Below are 17,928 nucleotides of genomic sequence, written 5' to 3'. Positions count from 1 at the left end.
ATTGTAACTGAAATCATTTAATCATATATATGACTTTATTTATAGGATATAGACTATAAGCTATTTTCCCCCCTTTGGAAACAACTAAAAAATTTAAAGATTGTTTTTATTTGTGCAGCTATCTTAATTAAAGGGGCTAATTAATCAAACCGTCGCAAAAATTTTATTAACACTCCAATACTGAACAATAGAAATACTACGTTTTAAGATGGCACATTCCAAGTCGTTGTACATTATAAAAGTTCATTGTTAAATTTATACTATCAACTAGTTGAAACAACTGTCTTTAATAAAATTTCCTAGTTGGAAAACTAAAAGACAGAAAAATAACTGTACTGTTTTACTAGCAACCTATTAACATGCTTTCACTACAAGCTAAATTTGATCTATAACAAATAGCATTTAAGTTGCTTTTACAAAAGAATATCATAAGAAATAGCACAGATAAATTTACAGTCATAAAAATGAAATAATTTAAGAAATAAATGTACATAATACAGAGAACAGATTATTATAAAGTTAAAAATTAGTAATGAGATAAAATAATAAAGCTGTAAATTGGTATGAGAGAAAGCAAATATTATGAAAGCAAAAGCAAATGTTAACAACTTCTTTCAAACACGTTGAATTTGCTATTAATGGATTAATCAAACAAAATATGAAGAGATAAAATACAATGTGTTATTATCTAGCTCGAGATGCAATAGAACAATGAGGAATGCGTTGATGCTTAGTGCTTAAAACAAAGTTTTAAAGCAGACTTAAAAATTGTTAAGTATTTTACTTCATGAAATCTAGAACATATTAAATGCATTTGATCATTTGCGGTAATGAGAAGAAAACTATTGTTTCTCGAGGTAGAAAATGTTTATTAAAACTTTCAGTGAGTTGCAAATTAATTATTTAAGCAAAATAAAAAAATAAATGCTAGTCAGAGGTAATGCGTTAGAGTTCAAATGGTTATTAAAGCTCAATAAAATAGAATTGTAAGTATCTTCCACACATATACAAATTAATCAATTAATGAATTAAAAAGCTAAATTCGGATATTAAAAGCAGTGGTAGTACTTTCTTCGTCCAATCTTGCAGGTTAGCTTTGCATTAATTTAAACTTGCTGCTTCTATCCAGTGCAACAGCGGCCGTTTCTGGCTCTTCTTACCTGTTTGGTATCTGGCTTTTTCTCTTCCACGAGCTCACCGGTCACAGCTTGAGTTTCAACATCTGACACTGCCACATGTTGCTCTGGGATGAACTTAACTCGAGCGCTGGCCTCAGCTGGTGCCTTCTCTCTTTCTAGCGAAGCAGCCCTTGTTTCCTCTATGACTTCTGATACTATAAAAGATTCATGAGGTGAAAGGGCTACTTTTGCAACACTTGGAAGGATTTTTTCAGAAACATCTAAATTCTCTGCTTTAGTCTCCGAAGTGACTTCCGAGATCGATACATGTTCAGTAGATGTTAGTGAGAAAACAGCCGTTGAGCCAACAGGAGCTTTATCAACCAACAATTCACTGGCCTGAGTCTCTGTGATTATTTCAGACACACTGATATGATCATTTTTAGTTAAAGCATAGCCTGCTTTCTTCTCCTTTGGTTTCTTCTGCTCTGGAAAATCTTCAAAGTTTTCTTCTGTTTTCGTTTCTTGTACAGCGAAAGATTGTTGATGTGTGTAAGATATTAAAGCCGATGCCTGTTCAGGGGCTTTCTCAGGAACAAGCTCTTTTGTGCTGGTTGCAGTTGTTACTTCGGAAACATCCAAAGAATCTTTTGGTAAAAATTTTGTACGGGCTGTTACTTCTGCAGGTTTTTTCTCAAGAGTTAACTCCGATGGGAAATCTGCCGAAGTAATTTCTGAAACAGCCACTGATTCTTGATGAGGTACAGTGACTTTAGCAATCTCTCCAGAAGGAGTTTCTTTTCTTACAAGATCTTTTGGAATATCACCAGTGACAGTTTCAGATACACATAAAGAATCGGTACTGATAACCTCAAAATCTAATTTTTTACTAGTTGGTTTTTTTGCAAGTTTCAGATCGCTGGTACTGAGTTCTGTAACAACTTCTTCAACTGAAACTGTTTGTTTAGACACAAATTTACTTTCTGCGCTAAAACCGGCAGGAATCTCTTGGGTTTCAAAGTCGCTAGGTTTCATTTCTGGCATAACTTCTGAAACTGCTACTGTCTCCTTAGTAATTAATTCAACACCTGCTGTGATTTCTTGTGGTTTTTCTGCTTTAATTATATCTTCTGATGTTTGTTCCGTAGAAACTTCTGAAACGTTTATTGATTCTTTCGTTGTAAACTTAACCCCAGCCTGTACTTCTCCAGGAAGTTTTCCAGGAGCAAAATGCCCAGGCCTTTCTTCTGGAAGAGTATGAGAAACTTCTATGCCTTCTAATTGTGGTAAACCAACTGACGCCTGAGCTTCAACTGGTTTAGATGCTTCTGGTAAGTGTTCGGATTTCTGTTCCGTTGTTACTTCAGAAACTGATATCGGTTGTTCAGTAGTAAATTTGACACCTGCCTGAACTTCACCTGGAAGTTTACCGGCAGCAAATTGTCCAGGTCTCTCTTCAACTAAAGTCTGAGATATCTCAAAACCTTCCTGTGCGGAAAGTGTGATTGCAGCTTTAACACCTGGATGCTTTTTCTGAGGTTCCAATTTTTCAGGTACTTGCTCTGTAGATGTCTCTAGAACAGTCAAAGGTTTCTTTGTTGTCCATTTAATACCCAACTGGACTTCTCCTGGAAGCTTACCAGCAGCAAATTTTTCTGGAACTTCTTCAGCTGTAGTCTGTTGTATCTCTATTCCTTCTTGCTGTGATAAACCAATCAATGCTTGTACGGTTGTTGGTTTTTTCTTAACTTCAAGGTTTTCAGATATTTGCTCTGTACATACTTCTGAAACTGATAGAGAAGTTTTTGTAGTTAATTTAACGCCTGCTTGAACCTCACCAGGCAGTTTTCCTGCTTCAAACTGTCCTGGCTTTTCTTCAGGGAGTGTTTCGGAAACCTGAACAGATTCTTGATGTGAAACACCTAAAGCTGCTGATTCCGCAACTGGTTTTTTCATTTCAGTTAAATCTTCGGATTGCTGTTGAGTAGAAACTTCAGAAACTGCTAATGATTCACTTGCCTTAAATTTGATTCCAGCTTTCACTTCACCTGGTAACCTACCTGCAGCAAAATGGCCTGGTTTTTCCTCAGGTAAAGTTTCAGATACTTCTATGCATTCTTGGTGAGAAAGACCATAAGAAGCTTGTACTGTTGCAGGTTTCTTTTTATCTAGTAAGACTTCAGATTCTTGTTGAGTAGAAACTTCCGATACTGATAATGACTCCTTATGAGTGAATTTAATTCCAGCCTGGACTTCACCTGGAAGTCTACCTGCACTAAATTGTCCTGGCATCTCTTCTAACACGGCAGCAGAGACTTCCAAATGTTCTTGTTGAGAAATACCTAATGATGCTACAACTTCGGCTGGTTTCTTCCCCTTTTCAAGCTCTTCAGATTCTTGCTGCGTAGCTACTTCTGAGACAGTTAAAGGCTTTTTTGAAATAAACTTAACACCCGCTTGAACTTCACCTGGTAATCTTCCTGCAGCAAATTGCCCTGGTTTTTCTTCAGATAGCATTTCAGAAACTTCTAATGACTCAAACTGAGAAAGACCTAAGTTTGCTTGAACTGCAGCTGGTTTCTTTTCTGATGGTAGAGATTCTGACATCTGTTCTGTAGAAACTTCAGATACAGATAACGATTCTTTAGTCGTTACTTTTATTCCTGCATGCACTTCACCAGGTAATTTACCAGCTGCAAAATGTTCAGGCTTTTCATCTGGCAATGTCTCTCTAATTTCAATAGGCTCTTGGTGTGTTAGTCCTACAAATGCTTGGGCTTGGATAGGCATTTTCTTCTCTTCTAAGTTTTCTGACTGTTGCTCAGCAGACACTTCCGTAACAGATAATGGTTTTTTGGTCGTAAATTTAAGATCTGCTTGCGTTTCACCAGGTAATTTGCCAGCAGCAAATTGACCGGGTCGTTCTTCAGGTAATGGTTGAGATATCATGACTGATTCTTGCTGAGATACTCCAACTGCTGCACGAACTTGAGACGGCATTTTCTGCTCATCAAGCTGTTCTGATTCTTGTTGCGTAGAAACTTCAGAGACAGATAACGATTCTCTTGTAGTTAATTTCACCCCAGCTTGCACTTCACCAGGTAATCTTCCAGCAGCAAACTGGCCTGGTGTTTCATCCAGATGAGTCTGTGAAACTTCAAGAGACTCTGACTGTAGAATGCCTAAAGTAGCTTGAGCTTTGATGGGTTTTTCATGAATTTCAAGCTGTTCCGATTCTTGTTGAGTTGAAACTTCTGATACTGATAATGGTTTATTTGTTGTCCATTTTATTCCAGCTTGCACTTCTCCTGGTAATGTGCCTGCAGCGAATTTGCCAGGAACTTCTTCTGGTTGTGCTTGAGATACTGTGACAGGCTCTTGTTGAGAAAGTCCAACAGCTGCTTTAGCAGTAGGTGCTCGTTTTTGAATAACTAGATCTTCAGGCTTTTGTTCAGTTGAGACTTCCGAAACAGAAATAGTCTCTGTAGTCGTTAGTTTCACACCAGCCTGAACCTCTCCAGGTAATCTGCCGGCAGCAAACTGGCCAGGCTTTTCTTCAGCGGTTGTTTGGCATACTTCAACGGATTCTTGCTGTGAAAGACCTACTAGAGCCATTGCTGAAGATGGTCTTATAGGCTCATCCATTATACCAGTTTCTTGTTGTGTGGACGTCTCTGACACAGTAACTGATTTTTTGGTTGTCCATTTAATACCAGCATGGACTTCACCAGGGAGTTTGCCGGCAGCAAATTGACCAGGAAGTTCATCTGCCAAAGTTTGAGATATTAAGAATGTCTCTCTCTGCGTCATATCCAAAATAGCTTGTTTTGCTGTTGGTTTCTCTTGTACATGTAGCTCTTCGGGTATGGCTTCAGTCTGTACTTCAGATACTGAAAGCGATTCTTTTGTTTTTATTGTAGTCCTAGCTTTAACTTGCCCTGGTATAGTACCTGGAGCAAATTCCTTAGGTTTCTCCTCCGATTCAACAGCTCCTACTGAAAGTGGTTCTTGAACAGTATATTTAACGGATGCGTGAGCATCTTTGGCAACAGACGGTGTTATTTCTTCCGGAGTCTGTTGGTCTGTAACTTCTGATACAATTAACGATTGGCGTGGAGACATCTTGTAAATGGGTGCCATTTCTTTCTTTTCAAGCGACTTAACATGACCAGTAACTTCATCTACTGTTTTAATCTCTTCCATTTGAATCTTTTCCGGAAAAATCATTTTTAAACGAGACAATTCGGTTTTTTCCGCTTCTGTAATTTGTTCTATTTCCATTACAGCCTGACCCTTTTTCCGTGATGTTATTTCGACCTTCTGATCTTCATCTTTTATAATTTTAGATACCTTTTCGACGGATTTGACACCTTTTGTGACTGTTTTACCCATAGTAGTAGTCGTTAGAGATTTATGTGTAGTCGAAATATCGAATTCTTTCTCAACATGTTGCAAAGGCTTCTCTTTACTTTCTAACGTAATATCTTGCTTTTTAATTTGTGTAACATCGACTCCAACTTCAGTGGAAGATAAATGAATCTCTCTTTCATATAGTTCAGGTTTTAATTCTGTAAATTCTATTTTTATTGGCTTTGGCAGAGTTGAAATTTCTTGAACAATTCTTTGTTTCGATGACACTGCAAAATCAGTTTCTATTTCTTGAATGAATTTGGTTTCGGGTTTTCGTTTTGCTTCACTTTTCAAAGTAATTTCTGGCTTGAAGATAGGTTTTTCTTCAGTTTCTACTTTCTCGGATACTTTCTCAACAATTTCGATCTTTTTAGGCTTGTATTCTAATTTAGTAATTGTGGTCATTGTCGTTTCAGTTATTTCCGTAGTATCATCTTTGACCCGTTGAGGTTTAGGACGCTTATCGCTTACATCTAAAATTTTTATTGCCTCTTCTTTTGGTTTGCCGATACTTTCGATCGTTAATTCTTGCTTGGGTTTGTACGATGAGACCTCAATATCGACTGTTTCATCTTTCCTTTCAGTCACTTTTTCTTTGACAACTTTTTCAGTTTCATCAACTTGTTTTTCTCTTTTAGTTAATGTAATCGAAATATCTTGTAGTTTTCTTTCTGAAACTTTCGTTTCTTCTGGCTTCTTCGGTGTAATAAATGGCTTCTCAACCTTTTTTAATCCAAATTTTGTAGTAGTGATTTGCGTTTTTTCTTCTTTTTCGTCCACAGTAGTTACTTTCTTCGGTTTTAGTTTAAATGGTTCGGATATTTCAGCCCTTAGGGGTTTTGGTGCCTCCTCAAGGGTAAAAGATTTTAAACTGTAATCAACAAATTCCGGTTTAATTTCTTCAGGTTTCCATCGTTCAATTTTAGCAGGTTGCAGCTTAACTTGAGCAAATGGCTCAGATATTTCAGCCTTTAGAGGTTTTGGTGCCTCTTCAAGCGTAAACGATTTTAAATTGTAATCAACAAATTCAGGTTTAATTTCTTCAGGTTTCCATCTTTCGATTTTAGCTGGTTGTAGCTTAACCTGAGCGAAAAGCGGTATTTCAGGTTTAATTTCTTTTCTTTCAAATCGAATTGGTTGCAGTTTGACTACTTCAAAAGTTTGAGCAGGGTGAGAAATCTCTTCATATATTATTTCTTTCTCTACATCGGATTTTTTTGTAACTTTACGAGTTTCAATAGCCTCCGTTACAATTTCCTGCCGTGACTTGAACTCAATATCAATTTTTTCTCTTTCTTTCGTTACAGGTTTCCTCTCCTTATCTTTCAACTGTACTTCCTCAATTTTCTCAGTTTGAGGGAATGGCTTCTCTTTCGTTTCCATGGTTACTGTAAGATCTTCTGGTTTCTTCAAGGGCTGCTTTTCTTCTACTTTTGGCTTAGTAAAAGTCTTTTCGGTCTTTCGCAACCCAAATTTTGTGGTCGCTTGATGCGTTATTTCTGTCTTTTCAGTGGTTACAGATTTTAGAGCTTTCGAAATTTCTGCTGTTTGAGGTTTAGGTTCTTCGCCAATCGTAAATGATTTTAAATGGTAATCGACAAATTCTGGCTTCATTTCTTCAGGTTTTTGCCTTTTTATTTTTGTTTTTTGAAGGATTACTTGAGCAAAATGAGGTACTTCGGGTTTTATTTCAGTTTTCTGAAACTTAAGCGGTTGCAATTTTATCGTTTCAAGTTTTTCAGGCTTATGTGATATGTCTTCAATCGTTATTTTTCTTTCAGTGCCAGGTTTCTCTGAAATCAGTTCTTGTTTTATAATCGTCGTTTCTTGGGTAGTGATTGTACTCCTCTGCGCATCTGGAATCTGACTGATGCTTTCCGTTGTTTTAAACACTTCCTGAGTAAACTTTTGAGATGTGACATCTAATGGACGACACACAATATGCGACTCTTCTATTTTACTCTCACGTGTTGTCACTTGAGTAGGAACTTTCGGCTTTAGTATATCTTTTGGTTTTTGCTGAACAAATGTAGTTGTAGTTAAGTCTGTTACTTGCGGTTTTTCCTCTTCTAATTCAGTTATCGTTATTTTTTCTGGTTCATGCATAGTCTTGTGAACAATAATTTGTTCCCGATGTTTCTCTGGCCGTTTAGTTTCTATACTTTCAAAAGAAATTTCTTGTTTTGGCTTATATTCTAACGCTGTTATTTCAACTACATCTTTCTTAGCTTCTTGAACAGCCTGCATAAGTTTTGTACTGATAACTTCTTTTGTAAATTCTTTCTTTTTGCTCGAGATATCATATGTAATTCCAGACTCCGGTTTAACTGGTGCTATTTCTTCAGGTTTTTGACGTTCAGGTTTCATGACTTTCGGAGAAGGCTTTTCTTTTGGTTTTCGCTGCTGGAAAGTAGTTGTTGAAATTTCTGTAACTTGAGGCTTTTCTTCCTCTAATTGCGTCACTGTTACTTTTTGAGGTTCAGGCATAGTTTTGTGAACTATTATTTGTTCCCGATGTTTCTCCGGCTGTTTGGTTTCTATGCTTTCGAAAGAAATTTCTTGTTTTGGCTTATATTCTAATGCTGTTATTTCAACTACATCTTTTTTGGGTTCTTGAATAGCTTCTGTAAGTTTGGTACTGACAACTTCTTTTGCAAAATCCTTCCTTTTGCTCGAAATATCATACGCAATTCCATATTCCGGTTTAATGGGTGCTATCTCTACCATTTCAGGTTTCTGAAGTTCAGGTTTCGTAACCTTCGGAGAAGGTTTTTCTTTTGGTTTTCGCTGCAGGAATGTAGTCGTGGAGATTTCTGTAACTTGTGGTTTCTCTTCGTCTAATTGTGTCACTGTTACTTTCTGTGGTTCAGGCGCAGTTTTATGAACAATAATTTGTTCGCGATGCTTCTCTGCTTCTTTCGTTTCTATACTCTCATAGACAATTTCTTGTTTCGGTTTGTATTCTAATGCTGTAATTTCAATTACATCTTTCTTATTTTCTTGAACAGCCTGTGTGAGTTTTGTACTTATAACTTCTTTTGCAAACTCCTTTTTTCTGCTCGAAATATCATACGGAATTCCATATTCCGGTTTAACCGGTGCTATCACTGTCTCTTCAGGTTTCTGAGGTTCAGGTTTAGTGACTTTTTTCGGAGACGGCTTTTCTTTTCGCGTTTTCTGCAAGAACGTAGTAGTAGAGATTTCTGTAACTTGCGGTTTCTCTTCTCCTAACTGTGTCACTGTTACTTTCTGTGGTTCAGGCGCAGTTTTATGAACAACAATTTGTTCGCGGTGTTTTTCGGCTTCTTTCGTTTCTATGCTTTCGTAGAAGATTTCTTGTTTCGGTTTGTATTCTAATGCCGTAATTTCAAATACATCTTCTTGAACGGCTTTTGTTAATTTTGTGCTGATAACTTCTTTTGCAAATTCCTTCTTTTTGCTTGAAATATCATACACAACTCCATATTCTGGTTTAACCGGTGCTATCTCTTCAGGTTTCTGAGGTTCAGGCTTGGTGATTTTTTTCGGAGACGGCTTTTCTTTTGGCTTTTTCTGCAAGAAAGTGGTAGTAGAGATTTCTGTAACTTGCGGTTTCTCTTCTTCTAACTGTGTCACTGTTACTTTCTGCGGTTCAGGCGCAGTTTTATGAACAACAATTTGTTCGCGATGCTTTTCGGCTTCTTTTGTTTCTATGCTTTCGTAGACAATTTCTTGTTTCGGTTTATATTCCAATGCCGTAATTTCAACAATATCTTCTTGAACGGCTTTTGCTAATTTTGTGCTGATAACCTCTTTTGCAAACTCCTTCTTTTTGCTTGAAACGTCATACACAAGTCCATATTCCGGCCTAACAGGGGCTATCTCCGTCTCTTCAGGTTTCTGAGGTTCAGGTTTTGCGACTTTTTTCGGAGATGGCTTTTCTTTAGTCTTTTTCTGCAAGAAAGTAGTAGTAGAGATTTCTGTAACTTGCGGTTTCTGTTCTTCTAACTGTGTCACTGTTAGTTTCTGTGGTTCTGGAGCAGTTTTATGAACAACAATTTGTTCGCGATGCTTCTCGGCTTCTTTCGTTTCTATGCTCTCGTAGAAAATTTCTTGTTTCGGTTTATATTCTAATGTCGTAATTTCAACTACGTCTTCTTGAACTGCTTTTGTTAATTTCGTACTGATAACTTCTTTTGCAAACTCCTTCTTTTTACTCGAAATATCATATACAGTTCCATATTCGGGTTTAACTGGTGCTATGTCTGTTTGCTTCGGTTTTTGGGGTTCACGTTTTGTGATCTTTGGTGAAGGTTTTTCTTTTGGCTTTTGCTGCAGGAAGGTAGTTGTAGAGACTTGTATAACCTGGGGTTTATCCTGCTCTAATTGGGTAACTGTTACTTTCTGAGATTCAAGCGGAGTTTTGTGAATGGTGATTTGTTCACGATGTCTCTCCGGCTCTTTGCTTTCTATGCTCTCAAAAGTAATGTCTTGTTTCGGTTTTTCTTCTAATGCTTTTATTTCAACCACGTCTTTTTCTGTCTCTAGGATAGCTTTTGATAATTTTGTACCAATAATCTGTTTTGCATATTCTTTCTCTTTGCTTAAAACATCATACTGAATTCCATAGTCCGCTTGAACTGGTGCTATTTGTGTGTCCTCTGGTTTTGTAACCTTCTTTGGGGAAGGCTTCTCTTTCGGTTTTCTTTGAAGAAATGTGGTTTTAGAAATTTCTATAACGTGTGGTATTTGATCTTCTAACTGGGTTGCTATTAGCTTTTGAGGTTCTAGTGGAGTTTTATGAAAGATAATTTGTTCACGATATTTCTCTGGTTGTTTTGTTTCTATGCTCTCGAAAGAAATTTTTTGTTTCGGTTTATATTCTAATGCCGTTATTTCAACTATGTCTTTCGGGGTTTCTTGAACAGTCCTTGATAGTTTCGTACTTATGGTCTCTTTTGCATATTCCTTCTCTTTGCTTAACACATCGTACTCAATTCCATAGTCTGGTCTGACTGGTGTTGTTCGTGTCTCCTCAGGTTTTGTAATCTTCTTTGGGAAGGGTTTGTCTTTCGGCTTTCGTTGCAAGAAGGTTGTTCTAGAAATTTCTGTAGCTTGTGGTTTCTCTGGTTCTGCTTGTGTCATTGTTACTTTTTGAGGTTCAGATGTCGTTTTATGAACAATAATTTGTTCACGATGCTTATCTGGCTTTTTAGTTTCTATACTTTCAAAAGAAATTTCTTGCTTGGGTATATATTCTAATGCTGTAATTTCAACAACAGGTTCTTTTTGCATAACTTCTTCTAATTTCTTTTCGACAGTTTGTTTTGCTATCTCCTTTTTCAAACTTTGAATATCAGTGGGAATTTCTGGCATAGGCTTTTGATATACAGGCTGGGGTTTCGGATATTCTTTGCTGTCAAAAGTAATTTCTGGCCTTTTGTATGCAGGCAATAAAGTAACGTCAATGCCTTTTACTTCATCTGGTTTCTGCATTTCTGTCGTTATTCTTTGCTCAGTTTGTGAAACTTGCATTGTTTGCGTTTGCGTGATACTCTGAAAAGAAACATCCTGCTGTGTAAATCGTGTTAACGGTCTAGTTTGTTGAAAAGCGACGGTCTGGGTTCGCAGTTGGCCCATTTTTGTCGTGACTGTTTGGAAAGGCTTAGTATCCTGAGATAAAATCACCTGTTCTGGTACGCCAGTTGGAATTTGTTTTATATCTACGGAATCAACACACACATCTATATCTTTTATTACCTCTGCTTTTTCCACTTCCGGAAACGCTGATGGAGCTACTTCTGTTGGCTTCTCATGGGCAGTTATTTGTTCTACTTGGACATGTTTCTGGGTTCTCAAAGTTGGTTCAGCCCGTTCTGGCACAGCTTTATCTTCTTTCAGCATCCTAGTACGCTGCAGAAAGGTTGTCTCTTCCGTTGCCTTCTTCAGAACAGGTTTCTTGGGTTTCTTCTCAACCTCTTTCGGTTTTTCCTTAGTCGGTTCTTCAGGTTTTTCTAGAAGTATATATTTGTTATTTTAAAATAATAAGAAATGCATTAAATTGAAAAATTTAATATGGTACTAAGCTTGCATATGTTTGAATTTATCAATCAGTTAACAATGAATGTATATGAACACCTTCTTCATAAATGAAAAACAAATCATCTCCTCCCAAGAAGAAGCAACTCTGGATACTTTGTTGAAAAATATACTTCAAAACTAAAAGACTGATGATAGTTAACAGGCTACTAGATGAATTCTTTTTTTCAGTCAGACGGGGTTCTGTAAGCACCGATAAGAAAAGAAAACAGATTTTAAAATTTCACGGATTTTACTATTTTATTATTTTATTTAATAAGATTAAGTATGCAAATTTAATTCACTTTCGAATACTACGAACTGGAAATTTATAAACTCCTGTTTTTAAAAGTTACTAGAAATATTTAGTTTATAATTTAAGAAAAGATGTATGTTACGAATTAGTGCACTGGTAGTTATTTTAAAGCGAACTTACATTTTTAAATTTGCAAATTTTTTTTTTTAGTTTAAGATTTTGCGTCTTCTCACTAATTTCATAATTAGTTTTCTTGCATGAAATTCTTCCATATAAAACTCTATTAATTGCTTCATTTATAAAAATGCGTTAATTTGTTAGCATATTAAACTGAAATAAACAACATAAGTTATAATCAAGGAAACTAGATGCTTTTATATGCTTAGATTCTGTCTTAAAAAGTACAAAAAGTTTGAGTGTACTGTTTAGAATATTTACAATATTATTTTTAACGTCAAAGGCAGTACAGTTTTCAGCATTTTAGATAATTTCTCAAGTACGAATAATATATATCTGATGTTAACAAGCATTTAATTTCTAAAAATAACATATTTTTAAATCGTGATGTGTACTTATTTCTGTTTCATCATTAACCTTAATTAAAAGTTATGTTATTCATGAAAACATTCACGAAGAAAACACAAGATATCAAACAGTAGGTCTCGTATCCAGAGACTATATGACCTAAGAGCTGAAACCATGCTTTATCAAGCAGTTAAATATGTATGGATCAAAGATTGAATTAGTAAATTAAATACGTTATTAAATCGAAATAGATTTCCTTACACTCGTGCAATAGCTGCAAAGTAACAAAATAATCATTTATTTACTAATGGATTATTAAGTATATTATCTTCTGAAATAAGGTTACTAGAATTGTAGTAGAATGAAGTAACTTGAAACATTGAAAATTGAATTTAGAAAAAAAATTAAAGGAACTTCAATGTGCATCACGAAAAAATTGAATCGAAACTACTGAAAATGAAAAGATTGAAATAGAAACTCTTGATAGTGAAAAATTAATCAATAAATCAAGTAATTACTGTCATTGATCAGAAATTCGTTGATTTTTCAAGGGGTACAAACCAACTCCCCATCAATCAACAATAATTAATACATACAAAGGCATTCTGTCTTTTACTCAAGTAAGAATTATAATACCAAATTGGTAATTATTGTTGATTGATTGGGAGTTGGTTTGTTCTCCTTGAAAAGACAATCAATTTCCAATCAATGACAATAATTGCTTGATTTATTGATTAATTTTTCATTATCATGAGTTTCTATTTCAAGGTTTTCATTTTAAATAGTTTCCATTCAATTTTTTCATGATGCACATTGAAGTTCCTTTACAAAAATATTTTTTCTAAATTCAATTTTTCAATGCTTCAAGTTACTTCATTCTACTACAATTCTACTAATCTTATCTCAGGAGATAATATACTCAATAATCCATTAGCAAATATATATATATGTATATAACACGATAATAATGTAAGATACATAAATACCGTAACGTTCAGTTGATAAATTATGCGTAACTAGACATCAAAATTAAATTACCATGTCTATTATATAGTGCATTGTACATTTACTTTGCGCTTTTCCTCTCGTACGTTACGTTCACACTTAATTCTTAAATGAAAATAATACAATGAAAATATACTATGCTTATATGTAATATAGTATTCTGAGAAATTTCAAAAAGAACCAACAAATTTAATGCCTTTTGTACTGTTGCATTGCACCAAGATACAGCTCATTTTATGCCATGATATTGCCGTATTTCATTAACTTTCACAATTCCTTTTAAGCTGTGGTAATGAAATTTCATTTACGCGAACATGACTGTATTTTCAAATTTTTTAATTATAATCATGAAATACTTTTCCATTTTTCGGGGGCGGGAGCATTTGCTTTGTGTTTCCAATCCTTCTGAATACTATTATTAGTCCAAAAGGGCTTTGTCCCTGAAGGACTATTGTTTTCGTTTTGCGATTTTGCGTTGGTTCACTATAAATGTCCGTTTCACTTTTCAAACTGTTGCCACCAAATGTTAGAGTCCAGCATTATATTTGAAGAAATTAAATAATGAAAAATCTGCATAAATGTACGCATATTTCTCGCACTGTGATAAAACAACGGTGCATAGAGCGATCGAATTTTGAATGACGTAATCCTACTGCGAATATAAGCATATGTGGAAGCCTAAATTTGAAATTTGGATTTTTTTATTACCGATTTCATATTTTGTAAAACTTTAACGAAATTTAATTAAAGAACTCAAGGATTTCAAAGCGAGCAATGGCAACGTTGTACAGAAAACACATTTTTATCTCCAGCGAGTGAGACTGCGTATTGGAAATTCTAAAGATATGCTTAATTTAAAACTAATTTGCGATATTGCTCTTGAACTGAATCTTATGGTTTAAGTGCGAAGAACGTGATATTTAATAAATAAAGGTAACAGACAAAATGTTAAAAAAACGCCCCTTTGAACGTAATTTAAAATATGAAACCTTTCAGATTTTTAAACATTTTTTTATTAATATTACCTCCAATGTAAAGATAGGCTGAAGAAATTTCTTCTCCAAATTCGTTGACAGCCTTGCATGTGTATTTGCCCTCTACTTCCTTTATGACCTTCAGAATGATTAAGATTGACCGATCTTCTAGCTCGGAAATCAAGTAGTATCCAGTCGTTACATCGATAGCTTTTTCGTTATGGTACCAAGTTACCTGAGGACGAGGAATTCCTCTGATGACACATTCTAAAGTCACCTTCTTGCCTGGTGTTTTTACGTACACATCTTGCAAAGGGGTTTCTATGCGAGGCCGCTTTTCTTCTGAAAAGATCAGACAGTCATTTAAATATTTTCATAAATTGCGAAGGTATTAATTTTATATCCTATAAACCTTCATTACTCGATATAAATACGTTCCTAAAGCACCTCGTACGTAATCGTAAGCACTTGAAATCCACTAAAACCTGAACTTTCTGGTAAATATGAGATTTTATTTATTATTTCAAATTTGGGTTCTTAGCAGTAACATTTGGACTTTACCTAATGTCGTTAGAAAGCTGTAAATAAAGCATTTCAATAAAATATCGGTTTTATTTTGATAATATAAGATATATATTTTGTTGAAATCTTTCCTTCAAAACTTTTTTGAGTCCAAGGATTTCTGAATCGAATAGAATGTTATACTGCAAATTAAATACCACTTTTCCAAATAAGAGAATTAGTTGGCATGAAAGTTAAAAAAAAAAATGGTAAAATTTGCCAATAATTACGTTTTGAGATACGCAAAACTGTATTTTTTATTTTTACATAATTAAGTTAAGACGCATTTTAAATATTTGCATACTGAAAAGCAACTGATATTTGCACAAAGAAGTTCAGCAAATATCGGTAACGTTTGGATGTTATAAGTAAAAACTGGAAGTTTGAATGGTATAAGTAAAACCTGGAAATTAATTAAAATTAAAAAATTAAAAACTGGAAATTAAACAAAATGGTTACAAGTAAAAACTCGAAATTTTACTCGTAAGCTCGTGTTTTAATGAATTTCAGGTTGCAAGTATATTGTTTTATAAAAAGTAATTGATTTGAAGCATATTAAAGAGCAATGATTTTAGAAGCAAGGCAGTTTTATATTTATATCATAATTTAAAATAAAGCTACGATTCACAGCTAATAATTTTCTTTTGTACAAATGTTTTGCCACTTTCAGGCAAAATATCTTGTTATCTAAACATTTTGATCACTTTTAGTTAAGAAGGAAAAAATGTTTATATTAATATAAACAGAATGTGATTAGATTAGCTGATGGGTACTTATATACTATGACGACTACTTAGATATCTCGCCAAAACTGGCGACCCTTGTAAGTTATATAGGTTAACCCTAACACAGGTTGTAGAAGGTACTAAAATAAAGAATATTATCCCGCACTTGCTATTACCACACCTTTTTTTGCTACATTTACGCGGATGATTACGTTTAGGTTAAACACGTGAAACTTTTTGTGATTTTTTTTTTTTTTTTTTTTTCGAATGGATATCAACATTTTGCAACTTCCTTCAAATGAAGAAGATGCGATAGAATTTTTCACAGAAGCTGGAATTTTACCCAAAGAACGCCTTCGTAAAAACGGCCATGATATGAAGTTTTATAATTCAGGATTTTATTGGAGATGCAATGTCAAAAATTATCAACAAAAGTTTGGTGTCCGAACTGGTTCGCTGTTTGAAAACAGTCGTATTCAATTTTTAAAAGCTTTAAGATATATTTAATTTTGGGCATATGAACAGTCGTCCATTACATGGTGCAAACATCAGTTGGATTTATCCGATAAGACTGTTATTGATTGGAATAATTATATGCATGAAGTGTGTGTGAAGGATTTGGAGGATAATCGAAATATTAAAATTGGAGAGCCCGGAAGGATTGACGAAAGCCTTTTTACGCGTCGATTCTTTCAAGATCGTATCTTGCTACAGCAGTGGGTCTTCGGTGGAATTTGCCGGGAAACAAAAGAAACATTTCTAGTCAGAGTTTCCAGAGCGGAATGCAACAATATTAATGCATTATATATTTGGCTCAACAATAATATCAGATTCGTGACCTGGATATTAAACAGAGGAGCTCATTGCTGCTGGTTTTGAACATTTTAAGGTGAATCATCGATACAATTTTGTTGACCCATCTATGCAGACTCATACTCAACACATTGAAAGGATGTGGGGTTCCGCAAATTGGAGGAACAAGCGACAACGTGGCACAAGCCGCCATCATTTGGATACCTATTTAGCTGGATCTATTTGGCGAAGAAAACAGGAAACGTCTTTCGATGCTATTTTGAATGCTATTTCCCACCATTTTCCTCATCATTAACTTCAACGTTTTCTTTTAACCAGTTTTAAGTAATTAAGACACAATAACACGCCGAATAAATACTAATTCAGAAGTCAAACAACAAAAATCAGCGTTATATTTTCAAAATTTTCACAGGACTAGGTTCGATGGTTTTACCGAACCATCATCCTCAGCTGCAAAACCGCAAATGAACAAGATAGGAACAATGATTAGATAAGATAAAAAAGCCTAGACAAGAATAAGCAAGTGGCGCCATCTGTTGATGAAACCAGAACTAAAACATAATTTCTTTAAAGGCCGAAGGCAAAGATGGATTGGAATTAGGATCGTTAACTAGAACAGAAAATATTTTTGAATGCAATGCCTCTAGAAAATCCAGTTCTCCAATGGAAGAATGGTTCTTTAAATGAACCATTTCTTGAAAGAAATTTCTCCAATGGAAGAAATGGTTCTTAAAGAAATGGTTCTCCAATGGTTCTTCCATTGGAGAACTGGATTTTCTAGAAACATTTCGCATTCAAAAAAATCTTTCATTATTTCCTATCTTGTTCATTTTCGGTTTTGCAGCTGAGGATGGTGGTTCGGTAAAACCATCAACTCTAGTCCTGTGAAAATTTTGAAAATATAACGCTGATTTTTGTTGTTTGATTTCTGAATCAGTTTTAAGTAAGTTAATTTTAATTTTTTAATTCGTATTTAGTATATAGTTTATATATTCGGGTTTTTGATTTTTAAGTTTTTATTATTTTATAATTAGTATATATATAGTATATTATATATTATTTTATAATAGTATATTATACTTTCATTTTTAAAAGAATTTATAAACATAAACCGAAAACGCCAATGTAGATTTTTATCGGCAAATGTTGCCAAGGTAGTCGTCATAGTACGTAAGTACCAGCTGATGTGTTAAGTTATAGCAAATATTCTGTAATTATAGTAAATTAGTATTATTTTTATTAAAAAATATTGCCTTGGAGATTATACTAGAATGAACTTAGAAAACAGTTTTTATAATTTTCTATACAAAACATTGTCATAATTAGTAAAGTAACCAAAAAATATATAACTGCAGAACTCTCGGATACTGTACGAATGTGAAGAATTTCATAATATTTCATGAACATATAAATGGTAGTGAAAAAGCTATAGAATGACTAAAGCTATTAATGAGTGTTAATGATATTTTTAGAGGTATGGCTTT

At 34.5% G+C, this 17,928-nt stretch overlaps 1 protein-coding gene across 1 annotated transcript in view; it reads right to left on the bottom strand.

Annotated features, from left to right (window-relative positions):
• Positions 1-17,928, bottom strand: part of LOC118183992 (uncharacterized) — a 543,427-nt gene that overhangs the window by 108,767 nt on the left and 416,732 nt on the right. Inside the window, exons 129-132 of the mRNA XM_085809921.1 lie at positions 14,397-14,687; positions 11,644-11,789; positions 11,590-11,593; positions 1,161-11,521 (exon numbers count right to left, since the gene is read on the bottom strand). Of these exons, the coding sequence (XP_085666047.1) occupies positions 1,161-11,521; positions 11,590-11,593; positions 11,644-11,789; positions 14,397-14,687 (10,802 nt within the window). The remainder of the gene's footprint in view (positions 1-1,160; positions 11,522-11,589; positions 11,594-11,643; positions 11,790-14,396; positions 14,688-17,928) is intronic.

This window comes from Stegodyphus dumicola, chromosome 2, assembly GCF_044657685.1.
Source record: "Stegodyphus dumicola isolate Sdum_Otavi_A_Nest chromosome 2, ASM4465768v1".
Taxonomy (NCBI): Eukaryota; Metazoa; Arthropoda; class Arachnida; order Araneae; family Eresidae; genus Stegodyphus; species Stegodyphus dumicola.
The sequence above is the reverse complement of the archived record's forward strand: the minus strand, read 5'-3'. Positions and strand labels throughout refer to the sequence as shown.